This window comes from Odocoileus virginianus, chromosome 1 (assembly GCF_023699985.2).
Source record: "Odocoileus virginianus isolate 20LAN1187 ecotype Illinois chromosome 1, Ovbor_1.2, whole genome shotgun sequence".
NCBI classification, from domain to species: Eukaryota; Metazoa; Chordata; class Mammalia; order Artiodactyla; family Cervidae; genus Odocoileus; species Odocoileus virginianus.
Window position 1 is genome coordinate 61754254 of NC_069674.1, and position 18646 is coordinate 61772899.

Genomic DNA, 18646 nt, shown 5'->3' on the forward strand with positions numbered 1-18646 from the left:
TTATCAAAGTGGACAAGCAATTTTGAAATTAATATTTTATATAATCTGACACCTAACGCCTTATATTGAAGGCAGTATTTTATCTCATAATCTTTCATCATTTGAAGAGCTACAGTAATAAACTGCAAAGATGAACTAAGTATCTTTGAACATTTGTTTATTGAATTCAGTCCTAAAATGTTATCCAGAATATTAGAATTAAAATATCATGTGATGCCTGCAGTTAGAATGCAAACTGCCAAAGATTTCAGCTTATGAGTTTTAAATGATGCCTGATCTCTTGGAATTGTTTTTGTCCTCCCATCTCTTGTATTTACTGTAGCAGTTTCTACTGCTACTAAATGAACGCTGATATAAGCAAGTAGTTCTTTTTCATGAGAGTTTGTATTCAGAGACGACTCTTTCCTGTTTTAAAGATAAGTATAAATGCATACACAAACCAAGGTACTTTAAAAGTAGAAGCATGTTTTAGCTAGCTATTTTGTGGTATTCCATTTTTATTATGACTCCTTTAAAAATAAGGTACATTTTTAGTAGTAATATTTTCCTGAGATGTAATTCTAAATATATCTACTTTAATGTCTTTCTATAGGCACTGGGTATTATGTATTCCGTTGGGTTACATGTATAGATTGAGTCGAATGAGTACAATGCAGTTGTGAAGGAGATAGACTTCTAGATTTGAGAGACAAAGGCCTTAGCTTTTGACCAGACTCTGCTACTGCTTTGTGACTTTAGTCATATTACTGTAATATTGGTTTTTCAGTTGCCTGTCTACAAAGTGTGAAAGCTAGGCTAAACAGTTTCTGAAGTTTTGTCCAGTTTTAGATTCTTCAGTAATTTTATTAGGAAAAACTTGTCAAGTGATTAGAATTTTATAATAGTTTAGAGCTTCATCAGGTATTGGGAGAACATGTAATGAAATTTAAGTCAAGGTTGATGGAAACACTTAGCCCTAAAAACCATATTGCTGTTATTTAGCCGCTAAGTCATGTCCAGCTGTTTGCAACCCCATGGATTGTAGCACACCAGGTTTCCCTGTCCACTCTTTCCCGAAGTTTGCTCAAACTCATGTCCATGGAGTCAGTGATGCCATCCAACCATATACAGTCTGTAATCATCCCATTCAAAATGAAAGTGAAAGTGTTAGTTCCTCAGCCGTGTCTGACTCTGCAATCCCATGGACTGTAGCCCACCAGGCTCCTCTCTCCATGGGATTCTCCAGGCAAAAAGACTGACGTGGGTAGCCATTCTGTTCTCCAGGGGATCTTCCCAACCCACGGATCAAACCCAGGTCTCCCATACTACAGGCAGATTCTTCACCATCTGAGCCACCAAACACAGATTCAAATTATAAGAATATATAGGTTCCCTTTTAAGTTCTGATAAACACATATGGTCTCTTTACAGGTTAAAAAAAAAAAGAAGTGATTTATTATGATGTCAGAGCTGTCCTTTCCTTTACTTGTTGTTCTTCTTTACCAGAGTTTTACTCATTGCCTTCTGACAGTTCTTTTGACAACACAGAGACACACCAGAATGCACTCTGACCTGGAAGCCAGGAGACCTTGAAAGCACATGATTACTCTCGGCCTCATTTCTCTCATTAGCTAAAATGAGGAGATCAGATTGGATGACTTGTAATATTGCTTTTAGTCCTAGTCATTCATGATTCCAGGATTGTGAACTAAATTCATTAAAAAGTCTTTAGGAATAATATGTATGTGTCGTTGTGTCTATGGGATTAAATATAAGCTATATAAAACTGTTTGTACATATATACAAAATAATAAATTCAAAATGGGACTTCTAAGAAAAAAAATTAGGCAAACTGTGTGTGACTTTTGGCATTAAAGGGGAAAATAGTTGATTTTTTGATCTTGAGAATTTCATATATATGTAGCCTAAATCACACTATATTAATTTCCATTTGAAAAGTAACAGTTGTCTTTTTTTCTTAATGAACTTCCATTAAAGAAAAAAAGAAAGAAAGCTATATTATGTAGGATATCAAGTTGAAATTTTTTAAACTGAATTTTGTGATAATGAAGTATTTATGGAATTTTTCTTTGATTTTCTTCCAGCTGAACTTTATAATAAAACTGCCTGAGATCACTGGAATGTGCTAGCCTTAGAAATATTTAGGCTGACTTGTAATTACTTGAAAATTTTAAAAAACAAATTGAAGTTGTTGTGAATGAGTGTGTCTCCAAATGTAAAAAGTGTGCTTGACAAACTATGCCAGATCCTGCTATGGGAAGGCAAATCAATGTTGTTAGGAGATGTGCTAGGGCATTCAGTTTGTTTACTTTGGTTTCTATGTCTGCCTGCCTTCTCAGAAAACTTGCTTGGAGCCAGACTGTAGCAGCCCTCTCTCTGTCTTTTCATAATTGATCAGGGGATGACTGCCTTCCCTGAGGGTTAAGATGTGGCAACTTTTTCTGTTTGCTCAGCATCTCAATGCAGTAGTTCAAACATTGTTCACACCAGCTGGCAGTGTAATGCCATATGCACATCTTGTCAAAGCAACTGTTGTCATGGATACTAGAAACTCTCTTAAAAACCAGCTCATTGATTCCAATCAAATTTGTACTTTTTATCAGCTTAGAATCTGAATTGTTATAGAATATTGATCTAAGATATTCTTCCCATCAGGAAAAATTTACCTTGTACCTTAAACAGTGAATAACAAAATAGGGTAATGATTTATTTTAGTTTTATTTGTTGAAAAATTTCATCATCTAGTGTTCATTGAACTCAGTTGTTGAGAAAAACAATGAGTTTGTAGAGGCTCTCAAAAGTTTTTTGTTGTTGTTGTTTTGTTTTGTTTAGTTTACACTGCTACCTTTAAAACATCTCAATATGTATTTTGTATGACGTTAGTTTTTATATGGTAAGTTTATGAGGTCCAATCACCAAGCTGTCCCTCCTCTAATAAATGATATGCTTACATTAATTCCTTATGTTAAGTTTTATTTTCCTGAGTGGGATAGAAAACATAAAAATAAATGAAAACATCTTCTATTTTGATTGGTATTCTGTCACACATAGAAACAAACCTGATTGGTTGAGTGGTAATTTCTTTGTTCTCTGATTTTGCTAAGAATGCAAATGAAAACCACTCAATTTTATTTGGTATTAAAACTGCACTTTATTTTGTCAAAGGAGAGGTTTCCCCTTGAATTGTAAGTACAAAAAAAGTGTCTTTAATCTTTAGTGAAAATCCTTATTAATTCACTTTCAAGATAATCTGATGTTGATTTGTCAAATTTAATTACAGCTTCCGGTAACACTTGAAGTCTACTGCTTTTGCTTCAAAATTGTAATATGAAAATGCAAATTGAATGATAATTTAAAAGGGAGTGGGCATTTTGGTTGAACACTCGAAGATAAGTTCCATGTGGAAATGAGGTTGTTGATGCGGTTTATGATTTCTTTCTCTTTAAGCACTTTAAACAAATTAACTATTTTTTGCAGGATTACATTCATCTCTATTATTTTAAGTAAAGTTGTGTAATGTGTGTTATGTGATTTTTTCACATTAGAAGAAAAATAATATTTAATAGTTTTCTAGAAAGAGAGATTGCCATTCATTGAAGTTTATTACTATTAACCAAAGAATAACTGATAATTTACCTTTCAAAAAATATTTAGATATTGCTCACTTTCACTTCTAGGCTCTCCAAGCAGCAAGACAACTTCTCTTACAGCAGCAGACAAGTGGATTGAAGTCTCCCAAGAGCAGTGATAAACAGAGGCCACTGCAGGTTAGTAAGGCTGCCCTCCTGTCCTGGAGGTCTTACTCTAAAGGATGTCTCTAATGATAATAGATATGCAGACCCGGTTGTCTACATACATAAAATTATTACATTTGCATATGTAAGTAATTTTAATTCAAAAAGAGAGCTCATGTAGTCGTCTTGAAATAGAAAAGAATAATATTCTACTAGCTTAAATTTCAGATGTTCACAAGGTCACTTAGTGGACTAATTAAGTAGAGACAACATTTAGGATACATAGGCTTTAAGAGTTTTGTGTAAAGCTTTCTAATGAAATTTTATTCACAAACAGGTTAAGTGTGAAATTTCTTCCTTAAAAACAAAGTCAAAGTAAAATGGTAGGGAAGGAAACAGAATAGTCTTGAGATAACCCTTCTGCAGTTATATTCAAGTGACAAATGCAGAAAACCTCCAGGGTTGCCAGAAAAGCTGTTTTGAGTTTGCCAAGGAGTTACTGCTGTTGCTACAGTTAGAAAAACACAGTCTGGAGTTTGCTGTCCTTATTCACTGTGTTTGTCCTGTGAAACTGATAGTATGTATGTCTTTTAAAGTAACTTTTTGCAACATAATATAACCATTGTTTTATATAGCCTTAACCAAAATATATAGGACATTAGGGGGAAGAAACATTTTTAGAGTATATTTTTGAAATATTTGGAAGGTAGACTCTGGAATTGCATAAAACATTATTCAAAATGTTTATCAGTTCTGTTGAAAGATAAGCAATGCTTTTTTTGAATCATGTCTAATAAGTTGGTTTTTTTTTTAAAGTCAACATCATTCTTATTGCTTTATTTTAACAAAATAATCTTGAAAGAAAATTTATGGCCTAGCTATCAGTTTTCATTTTCCAGGTATACTTCCAGGTGCTAGTAACTAATTCTCATATGGTACCCTACTGAATCTTTGTTTGTGTGACAGAATTATTGGCTATTGATATACATAGTCCAAACGCTACTTATTACCTAAATTTGAATTAAATGCATAGTCCCTAGGCAAATGTGAGATGAGTATATATTTTTGGGAACAAACCCATTTTTGGGATGTGGGTGGGAAGAAGGGGGTCTTGGGGATAGGTGGTTATGATGTACCGATGTCTGCCATGATTGCAAATCAAATTTATACTAAGTCAGCCTAAGTTTAAGATTCATTTTAACTTTTTTCTCTTGTAAAATGGATTTCACATTCTTTTAACTAGTAATTCTGTAGTGACAAACTTTCCTCACTATCATATGCCTCCCCTAGTAATTACGGTTTTTGAAGTATTTCCATCAAGTTATCTGATTTCATGAGAAATTCACATGAAGTCACAGAAGATAGCAAATGAAATGCTTATCCTCACTATGGCTTCAGACTGAGATTTTTGCTTTCTTGTTGGTATAGCAAAGGAAATTTAGACACTGGCAGAAAAACCAAAGGTAGAAAAGATTATTGTTTTAGATATCTGAAAAACGCTACATATTGTCCTAATTCTATTTTTATCATAGCCCTTGACAAAACAGACAAAATACTAAGTTGTTACTCTCCAAAGCTAAGTCCAGTAGAAGTTTCTTTTTTGTTGGTTACCACGGTATCTTTGGAAAGAATGGCTGGGCTTTAGTTTTTCTGCTTTCTTTTTTTCTTGTGTTGGAAGGCAAAATGTGCTACTTTATTTAACTAAAATATACTTTTTTTTTTCTTGGAAAATACATGCACACATATAATGTGGAAATATTAATGAGTCAAATAAGAAAATGTTGGTCATGTACCAAATTTGTTTACATAAAATTTTGAGCAGAGCTCTTCAATTTTATTATCACCAAAGGGTGACTAACAGTATTATAAATACCTTTTAACAATTTCAGTTGTTAATCATCTCCACAAACTTTCATTGTGTCACCTATATTTAATATTTTGTGATTCATATTATTTAGAATACATATCCATTGTACATATTATAAAACTGTAGCATTTTATTATTGCTTTGTAATTTTAATGGAATCTCATGCCAGAATGTGATGACTGAAGATTTAGTTGGTTTTTATGAATAAAAATTTATAAATAATGAATGAAGATCTATTTTTTCACCAAAATAAGCACTGCAATTAATATGAGTCTACAGTTCTAGTATTTTGTAGTACTTGATAAGCTTAGCAACTGGAAACATGCTGGGATTGTATTAAAAGTCTAATAAAAATCTGATAGCATTTTATACTAGCTTACACATTTGTCAAAAGGAGATGTAAGGTAATGCTTATCTTTGCATCTACAAATACTATTTAATGTGAATTGCACTATTTTCCACTAATGTTAAAGGGTAAAATGTTTCTGTTAAAAATTTTAACTATTTAATATGAAAGTAATATTCCATGATTCTTTCACAGCCTACTTCTTTTTCTACTTAGCTAAGAGTTTAACCAACCTTTCATAAGAGAGTTAGTGTAGATTATCTTTTAGGATTAAAAAAAAAGATAATTTAATGTGTTTCAAAATCTGTACTTCAAGGCAAACTATTTGGTGTTAATAATAGATGGTGGTGGCTTGTACTTTATCAGGCATAACATATTTTTAGAAGACCAAAAGAGATATGTGGTTTTTATTTTAAAACATAGTTTTGATGGAGAATGATTTTATACCATTTGAAAGAAAGGACAGATTTTTTTTAAAGAATCTGTTTTAATGGCTCAAGTCACAAGAACAATACTTGGTTGCTTTGTTATATTCAACTGAATTTCTTTTAAATGTTTAAAAGTGGTAGCCAGATTTGAAGTGTGACATGGCAGAGAAAATATTTCTAGCAGACTAGTATTTATCTACTATTCCTTTTTCATTTACACTTTTTCAGGTTTTTGTGCTACACATGGCATAGATATTAGCATATCTAATGCAAAATGGAAAGAAGAAAATCATATCTGACAAGCTTGAGTACTGATCATAGTAGCGATTTCACTTTCATGTATAGATATCTGAATATATGTGTTTGAAACATGTTTGCATATTATATTCATTACATGAAACACCAATTGAATAGGTGCAATCAGTAGGTACATTGGTAAATGACATATTGATGAATAATATATAAAGATTGTGATGCAAATGGGAGCTGATATTAACCTAAGAATTACCAGATGTTTCTTCTTTATGTTCTTATTATGTATCCCAGAAAAACATAATCTAATAATAACAGCTGAAGATAGCCTCTCATTTGTTTTATTTATCTATATCTACTCCTTATACTTTTAGACCTGATGTACTCATGGTGTTCCATAATGAGAAAAGTTAGCCAAAGAATAATATGTAATAGTTTCAATTTCATAAAACTAATTTCCAGATTATCAAAAACAGTAAATGCACACACACACACAAACACATCTGCATAAACACACATGCACACTTCCATAATCTGTAACTTAAAAAGTTTTTGTGAAATACATTATCAATTTTCTAGCCTATGACAAATCTAATTAATTTAGTTTAGGTATGAAAATTGGTCGCATTATTGTTCTTGTTACATTTACAGCCATGAGACAGACTTGTGGTTCTTCAACAGCTGTGCAGAGCAGAGACGTAAATTTAAGGTAAATGCCATTGCTTTGCTATCTTAGATGAATATTAGTATATAGCATTGTAATCACTTCCTTCATTGTAGGTATCTTATATAAGGTTCTCTTACCCAATAGGTCATTTAATTTTTTTTATGATCCTGTGCTAAATAGTTTGAGAATGGAATAGTAAAAGGCCAAAGTGAATTAAACCTAGAGGTCTTATTCTGACTCTGGCACAAATGAGTTATATAAGTTTGAGGAGGTCACTGAACATCTTGAAAACAAAGACATTGGGCTACCTGATGGACAAAATATAATATTCTGTGGTTAAAATGTATTTCACTTTTTTTGGAGTGAGTGATAGGCATCTAATTTTTCAGGGTTAGTTGTATCTTGTTGGATATTGGCTTATGCATAAGAATTATGTTTGTTTATCTGTTTTCAGTTACAAAGCACTTTATTAATATACCACAGCCAAAACTAATGCTTTGGAATCAAAGTATCAAATCTCATATGTATGAAAATCATGGTACAAGTGTCATTTTATATAACATCTAAGGAAACTTTATTTAATGCCTTGAAATAATTTTATACATTCCTTTAGAAAAAAAAAATCTAATTCCATAAGGAGTTATTTTACCATGTATTTATTTGAAATTCTGCAGTGAACTAATCAGCATTTCTAAAATTTCATATTCCAGGGAAAAAATAAAAAATAAAGTATAATATGTAAATAATGAAATATTTCCCCTGGGGTGAAATATTTATCCTGGAATAAAATATTAACTCTGTGAGCTATAGAATTGAACACTGATAAATATGTTTTAGAGAATTATTACAGTCCATCCATGCACTGCTAAAGAATGAAATTGAATACTTCCTTCCAACATTAGTTTCTGACTTCTTGTTATAGGAATTAGAAGATAAAACACATTTTATTCCAAATGCTGAAAGAAACATAAGCAAGAAATCTGCAATATGGGTTTGAGATGGAAAATTTACTGTGATGCAGAATATTTAAAAAGAACTTTTAAAAGGTGTTTTTTGCTATGTTTTATGTATATTAAAAATAAGCAGTTATATATTTTATATCATAAACTTAAAAGAGAGTTTCATTTAAAAACTACTATCAAGGAAAGACTATGCCTGTGTGGTCCTAATTTTCCTATTCTCAGTCAGCAGTTCAGTTGTCAGTCGTTTCCAACTCTTTGCGACCCCATGGACTACAGCACGCTAGGCCTCCCTGTCCATTGCCAACTCCCAGAGTTTACTCAAACTCATGCCCATTGAGTCTGTGATGCCATCCAACCATCTCATCCTCTGTCATCCCCTACTCCTCCTGCCTTCAATCTTTGCTAGCATCAGGGTCCTTTCCAATGAGTCAGTTCTTCACATCAGGTGGCCAAACTATTGGAGTTTCAGCTTCAGCATCAGTCCTTTCAATGAATATTCAGGACTGATTTCCTTTAGTGTGGACTGGTTGGATCTCCTAGCAGTCCAAGGGACTCTCAAGAGTCTTCTCCAACACCACAGTTCAGAAGCATCAATACTGTGGCACTCAGCGGTCTTTACAGTCCAACTCTAACATCCATACATGACTACTGGAAAAACCATAGCTTTGACTAGACAGACCTTTGTTGGCAAAGGGATGTCTCTGCTTTTTAATAGGCTGTCTAGGTTGGTCATAATTTTCCTTCCAAGGAGTAAGCATCTTTTAATTTCATGGCTGCAATCACCATCTACAGTGATTTTGGAGCCCAAGAAAATAAAGTCAGCCACTGCTTCCACTGTTTCCCCATCTATTTCCCATGAAGTGATGGGACCAGATGCCAAGATCATAGTTTTCTGAATGTTGAGTTTTAAGGCAACTTTTTCACTCTCCTCTTTCACTTTCATCAAGAGGCTCTTTAGTTCTCCTTTGCTTTCTGCCATAAGGGTGGTATCATCTGCATATCTGAAGTTATTGGTATTTCTCCTGGTAATCTTGATTCCAACTTGTGCTTCATCCAACCCAGTGTTTCTCATGATGTACTCTGCATGTAAGTTAAATAAGCAGGGTGACAATATATAGCCTTGACATATACCTTTCCCTATTTGAAACCAGTCTGTTGTTCCATGTCCAGTTCTAACTGTTGCTTCCTCACCTGCATTCAGATTTCTCAAGAGGCAGGTCAGGTGGGTCTGGTATTCCCATCTCTCTAAGAATTTTCCAGAGTTTCTTGTGGTCCACACAGTCAAAGGCTTTGGCATAGTCAATAAAGCAGAAATAGATTTTTCTGGAACTCTTGTTTTTTTGATGATCCAACAGATGTTGGCAATTTGATCTCTGGTTCCTCTGCCTTTTCTAAATCCAGCTTGAACATCTGGAAGTTCACAGTTCATGTACCGGTGAAGCCTGGCTTGGAGAATTTTGAGCATTATACTTCACTAGCGTGTAAATGAGTACAGTTGTGCGGTAGTTTGAGCATTCTTTGGCATTGCCTTTCTTTGGGATTGGAATGAAAACTGACCTTTCCCAGTCCTGTGGCCACTGCTGAGTTTACAAATTTGCTGGCATATTGAGTGCAGCACTTTCACAGCATCATCTTTCAGGATTCCCCATTCTACCAAAGAAAATTTTTTAAAAGGAAGAGTGAAATAGATAGTCTTATAGGAATGTTATAGAATAAAATATTTCTTAAAATATTGTGATGTTGCCACATGTAGCCAGATGCACAAAGCTAACACCCTGTGGAGGAGGGTCTGAGATATCCAGTCCATCCTTTCTAAATGGACTTGTGTGGAAAACTTAGAACAATCTGCTCATGGCACGGAGAACAAGAAACATGTTTTGGAGTCTGAAGCCTATTTTTCCTCTCTGTTAGTAAGACTCTGGGTAGAATAACTGAATCTCTTGAAGCCTATTTCCTTATCTTATTCTTAGGTAGGAATAAGGATACCTACCTTGCGAGATTGTTGTAAAGACTAAAAAAATTACTGTATAAAGTAACCAGCATATATCCTTGCACTTACATTGAATTAGTAAATGATTTCTATTACAAACAGCACCAGGAAGCTTATATTTAATCCAAGATTATGATAAGCATTATATGTTACCTTTTATTTGGTCGTAATTGTCATAATTCACTATTCACTATGATATGAAGTGTGTCTAATTTATAAGAAAGCAACAGTGAGTTTTTATGTACCGACTAGAGTATGCCCGCTTCCTATAGGCCCCCACAACGTGTATATGTCACACTTGCCACACACAAACTTTTACTTTAATGTTTGTCCTCCCTGCTAGACTATGAGCTCTATGACAGCAGGGATCATGTATGTCCTGCTTATCTCCAGTGCCTGCTGAATAATAGAGCTCCATAAATACCTGCTGGAACAATGAATGAGGATAGATTGAGCTGAATTGAGAGTAGGAGGAGGTTGGAAGTGGGAAAACCTTCACTCATTCAGTGAAAACTGAGTATTTATAATGTGTAATATCCTCAGGGACTTATGATTTGGCTGAGGAGACTTGCACACAAATACCAAGCCACAGTGGATGTGCTGTGGTAACCAGAAAGGCAGAAAGTGCTATAAGTATTTTGCCTTATCTTATTTTATTGAGTATAGTTGACTTACAATATGTTAGACTCTGATGTGCAACATAGTAATTTGATTTTTATAGATTACACACCATATAAATTTCTTATAAAGTGTTGACGATATCCCCTATTCTGTGCATTACGTCCTTGTAATTTACTTGTTTTATAACTGGTAATTTGTACCTCTTAATCCTTTCACCTATTTTTCACCTCATTCCACTCCTCTCCCTTTTGTTAACCACTAGTTTGTTCTTTGTATCCGTGAGTCTGTTTCTGTTTTGTTGTATTTGTTTATTTGTTTTATTTTTGTAGATTCCATATATAAGTGAAAATATACAATACTTGTCTTTTTCTGGCTTATTTCACTAAGCATAACACCCTCCAGGTCCATATATGTTATCACAAATGGCAGGACTTCATTCTTTTTATGACTGATACACACACACACACACAGAGACACACACACACACACAGACACACACACACACACATGTATATCCATTCATCTTGTCAATGGACACTTAGTTTCCATAAGTAATGTTGCTATAAACATTGGGGTGCGTATATCCTTTTGAATTCATTTTCAATTTTTTGATAAATACCCAGGAATGGAATTGCTGAGTCATTTGGTAGTTCTACTTTTAATTGTTTGAGGAACCACCATACTGTTGTCCATAGTGGCTGTGCTGATTTACATTCCCACTAATCATGTATGAGGATTGCCTTTTCTCCACATCCTTGCCAACACTTAACTATTTCTTATTTTTTAATGATAATTATTCTGACAAGTGTAAGATGATATCTTATTGTGGTTTTGATTTTCATTTCCCTATTGATTAGTGATATTGAGGCTATAAGCATTTTAAAAAGAAAATTGTTTAATTCAGGCTCAAGTGATCTGTGAAGGGTTTGTGGAGAGGTAGCCTCTATGTCCAGTAAATGCTAAAGGAAATCAACCCTGAGTATTCATTGGAAGGACTGATGCTGAAGGCGAAGCTCCAGTACTTTGGCCACCTGATACAAAGAGCTAACTCACTGGAAAAAAGCTCTGATTCTGGGAAAAACTGAAGGCAAAAAGAAAGTGAGAGTGAAGTCGTTCAGTCGTATCCAACTCTTTGTGACCCCGTGAACTGTAGCCTGCCTACCAGTCTCCTCCATCCATGGGCTTTTCGAGGCAGGAATACTGGAGTGGGTTGCCATTTCCTTCTCCAGGGGATCTTCCTAACCCAGGGATCAAACCCAGGTTTCCCGCACTGTAGGCAGACACTTTACCGTCTGAGCTACCAGGGAAGTCCTTCCCGCTAGGGAAGGCAAAAAGAAAGAGGGTGGCAAAGAATGAGATGTTAGCGTCACTGACTCAATGGACATGAATTTGAGCAAACTCTGGGAGATAGTGAAGGATGGAGGAACCTGGCTTACTGCAGTCCCTAGGGTCTCAAAGAGGCAGACTTAGCGGCTGAACAACAATAAGCATCTATGTTAGGCTTAAAGAAAGATAATTCGGTAGAGAAAGTAAAGGGCGATTTTTGATGGAGAAATTTTCAAAAGATGTCATCAAAGATGTAGAGATGGGAAATTGTGAAATCAGTTAGGCAAGAGTATTCAGTAGTTTGTTATGATCAGCATAGAGGTGTCACATTAAAGGAAACATTAAGAGATTGAAGGGCTGAAAAATATACATTGCCAGTTGTATAGAGCCCAAAATGTCAAGCTAATGAGTCTATACTTTATGGTTTAGGCAATAGATGTTGTTAAAGGTTTCTGATAGGGATGTGATATAGGGATGGGGGAGGGCATGGCAACCTACTCCAGTATTCTTTCCTGGAGAATCTCATGGAAAGAGGAGCCTGGCAGGCTACAGTTCATGGGGTTGCAAAGAGTCAGACACGACTGAAGCAACAGCATAGTGCAGTGACATAGTGAAAGCAGTGTTTGGTGGAGATTTGTCAACAGTGGTCCATCTGGAGGGTGCTTTAGTTGTGAAAGACCTCGAATAAGGTAATCTTTAAAAAGTTATTGAGGCTGGCATATCATGAATTGAGTTTTAGAAAAGTTGAATTTGAGGTGATGGCATGAAAGTAAATTGAAATAGAAAGCTTTTAGAAAATTATAAAGAGTTTGGCAGAGAAGTCAGAGTTAGATAAATATTTGTGAAATAATCCAGAAGTGATAGATGAATCCCTGGAAGTGGGAGAGATTTCTGGGGGGAAAAAAAAAAGTAATCTACAAAGAGGAGCTCTTGAACATCCACAGTTTTTAAAGCAAGAGAAAAAAGCAAAAGAATTTAAAGAGGGGAAATATGAATCAAGTTATCTTGTCCTCTATTGAATAAAGTCAAGGGAAGGGAGTTTCTAAAACATGGAGCTTGTCTTGTCAACCACATCAAACAATAACCATGAGCATTTTCATACATGCAGTGCTGAACTGCAACATTGATAATTTCTATCCCCCCCTTTTTAAATTATTTGCCAGTAACTCAAGATCTGAAATACTAATGTTATTTCTAATGATTGGGGAAAAAAACCCTTACTTTAATATGTGTTAAATAGAAAGTAGATAATAAATACACTTTTACTTCTCTGATTGCTGTGTCTCTGGTCATATAAGTAAGTATATACTGTGTATATAATACAAAATTCCGATAAATTAAATTTGAGAGAAAACAGCTTTCTAGGAGGTCACATTTTTTCTTTTCTTAGCTACCCGAGCACTTGACTCTTTCTGTAATCCATTAGAATGTTAAATATATATTCCCATGACTTTTCTATCTTAACTAAAGTAAGAGGAAGAAATAAATAGTGCATTAATATTGTTAATGGAGCTCTCCATGAGATTTAAGACTTAGGCTGTGAATTTTACCTTAAGATATTTGGAGGTGTTGTACAAGCTAAATTAAATGACAAAGTGAGTAACAATGTCAATACATAATTAAAGACAAAACGTGAAATTATTTTGAAATTCACTTACATTTAAGATTCATTGTGTTTTCTCTATGGATTCTATTTATACCTTTAATCCTGCATTCTCCATTTCTACTTGGTTTTCTTAACATTTCTCTGCTACCTTCACCTTTTCCACTATAGTTTTTGTTACTTTATCATTCCATTCTTTCCACTCATCATGGAATCTTGCACATTTTACTTAATCTCTGTCTCTTTAGTCTCTATGTTGAGAAAAGAATAACTATAAATGCCTGAAATTATTAGGCATTTAAATGACTAAAAGATGTTCGGGCATATCATTTTACTAACAGAATAGTAAAAGTGTGTGACTTCTGCAAATCCAGTATCTAATCTTTTAGTTCTCATCTTGCCTCAAGAATAGTTACTTTTTTTCTATTTTAAATTGTCGTTTTAGTATGAGGGCAGCTTGACTCTTGGATATCTCAGATACTTAGGAGAACCTGAAACCTTTCATGTAGTGCTAGAAATCTCTTCTTACTGATGACATTTATTGGTGGCTCTTTCATAGTCAACCATCAGGTTGGTTTCCTTAAATTCTTTTGCAAGATTTCCCAGAAAACTCGTTAAGAAATTCACTAGAATTTCTAAAACTAGAACTAGAATTGCTTGGAATGGTTGTACTTAATGGCCAGATTTTCTAAACAGATGTTAGGGTGTGTTGATCATGATTATTTTAATAGCAGTGAATTTGGAATCACAGCATTTGAAATGATCAAACAAAAGTGTAATGAATTGTTCTTTTAAAAATATTTAAGTCACCCTACTACCTTTATATGAAAGGTAGATAAGTTCATTAAAAGAACCTAATCATGATTTTTAAGCTAAATTATGGTCGGTCACTAAGTTACTTTTCTCAAAGGCACTTAATAAGTGTTAATAAATTGCTGTAGTGTAGTAGGTTTTTAAGATGAAAATGATGTTCTCTGATTAGATGAGGATGAAACCACTCATGAGAACTAATTATAGTAGACCCTTGACATTCACAAAGTATGCAACCTTAGATCTTTGTGAACCCTCAAATTTAAGAAATTTCCAGTGCAAAAATGCAGGAGGTCTGTGCAATCTTTCTTCCAAAGACTGTCATTCTGACTCACGCTACCATCATCACATACAGAGTGTAACAAAAGTTAACTTTCCAACTTTCAATAAAATTTACTTTTTGATTCATGTCAATTTTTTATAATGAAACATTTTTTTTCATACCACAGATTTTTCTACATCAGTGACAACAGGTAGAAAACCCACAAAGCTGCATTTATACTGGAAGAATCCCTAAAGTGGAGGAGTAAGTTTACGTGTGTGAGGAGTCAGTAATCTAAAGACTAGATCAGCCCCCAGCATGCTTGATTTAGTTTTATGGCTTGACAAATTCCACGGGTGTAATATCTTGGAACTTTGGGGTAATTGGAAAATAATAAGACCAATCCTCAGCATTTGTGAATGTTAAGATCTTACAATCTAGCAGCAGTTAGGAAAATCTAAGGTGAACCAACAAGTCCCCTCTACTTTCTCTGCTGGTATTCTATTTGAGGAATTGAGAGAGGCACTCAATATTAATGTTAATATTTTCCTCCTTCTTACTTGTAAATATCCAATGACATCAGTAGATAACCTGGGGTATTCCTTCAGAGTAAAAGCTGTCTGGCATGCTTTTGAAAGACATGGGGGAAGGCTGTGTCTTGCCTATGAAGAAACCTCATAGAAGTTCAACAGTAAGTAGAAGCTTTATTTTAATTACCATTGATCTTTGACTGGTTTGGCCCAAGCATTCTGAACTTAGTGTTTTATCCCTCAAATTAAGGTGACACTATTTAGATTCAGATCAGAGTTGAAGGTCTTGAATCACATCCAGCTTGGCTAAAAGTATTTGGTGGTTACTTTAAAAGAAAGGACTTGTTTGATCATGCAAGCTTTTATCATTTTATCTTCATAGACAGGTTTTAACTTGTAGGACCTAGTAGTTAAGCATTTTGGTAACACAAAATAGACAGACAATTCCTTTGCACAGTATATGAATTCTTGCACTTCTAGCGTTAACACTTAACATTGCTGTAAAAGCTGCCACCTTAATATTGCTAGTGCTACTGCAGCTTCTCAAGTGACAAACCAAGGAGCGCATTGAACATTATGATGTAAGAACATGAGGAAAATCTGGTGTCTCAGGAAAACTGGAGTAAATTCTTCAGTAAAATATCCTTGTGAAAAATAAAGTACACAAAGGGGAAAATCAGTATCTCTATTCCACCTCTTTCCCATAGAGCCAAGCCTGTAATAGACATTTAAAGCATGTTCATTTGTGATGAAACTATGATTAGAGTTTTAGTTTCTCAAAAATGTGGGCATCATTTAAAGTTTTTATTTTATTCCAGGAGAGTTTTATTTCCCTTAATTAATAACCATAGTCACTCACCTAGATAGTCTTAAAATTCACTTAGGCTAATAATATTTTTTTTAATCTAAGAAATTACTTGAAAATCATCTAAAAATGGAGACTCTTGGGTTCAACCAAGAACGTTGAGTTAAAATTTGAGGGGATGGGATCTTAGCAAATCAAAATATTTTAAACTCTCCCAGGAGATTCTAGTGCAGCTGGACTACAGAATAGTAAATAGGAACCCTGCAACTCTTCTGCAACACAAAAGTGGTACCCTGTAATAAAAAGTAGCTAATCTGAATTCTCATTAATGTACTATGTCGTTTTTCCTCTCAGGGACTCGGTTTTCCAACCTACGCAATGAAGCAATAGTTGAACTAGTGATATCTCAGTTTCCTTACATATGCAACAATCTTTTAATCTCACTCCTGTGTTTTATTTGTGTGTGTGTGTGTATATATATATATATATATATATATATATATATCTTCATATCTGAGCTAACTAAAAAGTTCCTTGAGCAGGTTTTTTGAGATACCTGTCTATTCATTCTTTCTAGGGGCATTTTCAACAATATTGTGAGAAAATTTATGTAAAATCTTAAGATCTTATCTTTGATTTTTTTTTTTAATAGTATCTGCTTTCTAAAGTCCTCAGCATATATCTCCTATGCTGGCCTCCTTTTAGATATTAGAAACTTAAAAAAAAAAAAAATAAATAACTTTCATTGTCTTCAAAGATAGCTATCCAGAGCTGTGGTCTTGCATGCTGATCTCATTGTCCACCACCCACTTTTTACAAATTATATGAGCAGCAGTGTCAAACTACTTAAGGCTCCTCCAAAATTGTTTCATGTTGCATACAGGTGACCTTACCCTTCTCTTTTTTCAGTATGCCCTTCTGTCTTTCCACCCTGAAAACTTCTCTGAAGCTTTTAAATCATCTTGTCAGGTACTCTATGAAGCCTTCTTTGAAACCCTCACCTGCCATACATACACAATGTAGAATTAAGAATTCCTATCTATTTTGTCTCTATGTCACATATATATATATATATATATATATATACATATATATATATATATATATACACTTCTTGTCCTGCATGAATCATACTGAATCATATATACTATAAGTTCCTTGAAGGTTAGGACTCTCATTCATCTTCACATTCCCAGCATCTGGTACATAGTACATTTTGCATGAATGTGTCAAGTCCATATTGGCTTACCCTATGGCTCAGCAGTAAAGAATCCACCTGCAATACAGAAGACAGAAGTTTGGTCTCTGGGTTGGGAAGATCCCTTGGAGGAGGACATGGCAACCCACTCCACTAGTCTTGCCTGGGAAATTCCACAGACAGAGGAGCCGACCCAGCTATAGTCCAAAATGTCTCAGTCAGACATGACTAGACACACACATGTGGAGTCCATAAATCAGTGCTAAGTGATAACCCTGTCAAGTTCCTCCTTTCTCCTAGGCTCCAAATGTGATTTTTTCAGTTGCCTTTTGGGGCATCCTAAAATCAACTTATCTCAAACTGGAATTATTTCTCTCTCCCCACAGTTGTCCAATGTTTTTGTCAACTTTTCCTAATAGTTTCCAGCTATATAACCCTTCTGGTTAGATTGGGCTATATTCCTCTACCCTAATATGAAAATTGCTCTGTTTTTCAACCTTATCAGCATGGCACAAAAGGCTGTAAATCATCATACATATGTTACTTTAAAACCATGGTTTAATCCTCATTGCTTACTGAACATGCTATATATTCTTTTATTCATCCATTCACAAATGTTTGTAGTTTGCTTCTTGTATATCAGGCACTCTGCAGGGCACTGTGAACTATAAGAACTATAACATTTCTTTGCATTTGTTCCTGTTTCTCCATCTGTTTAGAAGTCAGCTCCACCCCTTCTTATTTGGTTGCCAGATTTTTACACAAACCTCAAGACCATACTCCCTACAGTCTTCTCTGAGTCTTCAAAGAGAAGTGATCCCTCACCTATGTGTATATAGAACCTGTATCATGCCTTTATTATTCTACATGTTCTAGTTACATGTAGAATTCTACGTGTAATATTCTACAAGGGTAGAATATACTGCATTTTATTACAGTTATTTGACTATTTTTCTGGTTTTCTCAGACTCTAAACCCTTTTAGAGGTCAGAGATTACATTTTATTTCTAATATAATGCTTAGTACATGATTGATGCTCAATAAATCTTTGCAGAATTGAATTAAAATAGGCAAATTGAATTGCTCCTTCTTTGTCAGAATAAGTTCAAGGTACTACTTTCAACCTGATGAAACAAGTATGAAAGTATGATGTTTATTGGCTTCTCTGTATTTTGTAGAAAGAAACTTTTAAGCAGAAGTGGATATCTTTAGAAGACCTGATTCAGGCTGCATCACCCACTCTTC

General features: G+C 34.4%; 1 protein-coding gene across 1 annotated transcript in view; it reads left to right on the forward strand.

The window, feature by feature from the left end:
• The window catches only part of FOXP2 (forkhead box P2), a 579712-nt gene that overhangs the window by 391590 nt on the left and 169476 nt on the right, over nucleotides 1-18646 (forward strand). The window contains exon 5 of the mRNA XM_070468584.1: nucleotides 3678-3767. Coding sequence (XP_070324685.1) covers nucleotides 3678-3767 — 90 coding nt within the window. The remainder of the gene's footprint in view (nucleotides 1-3677; nucleotides 3768-18646) is intronic.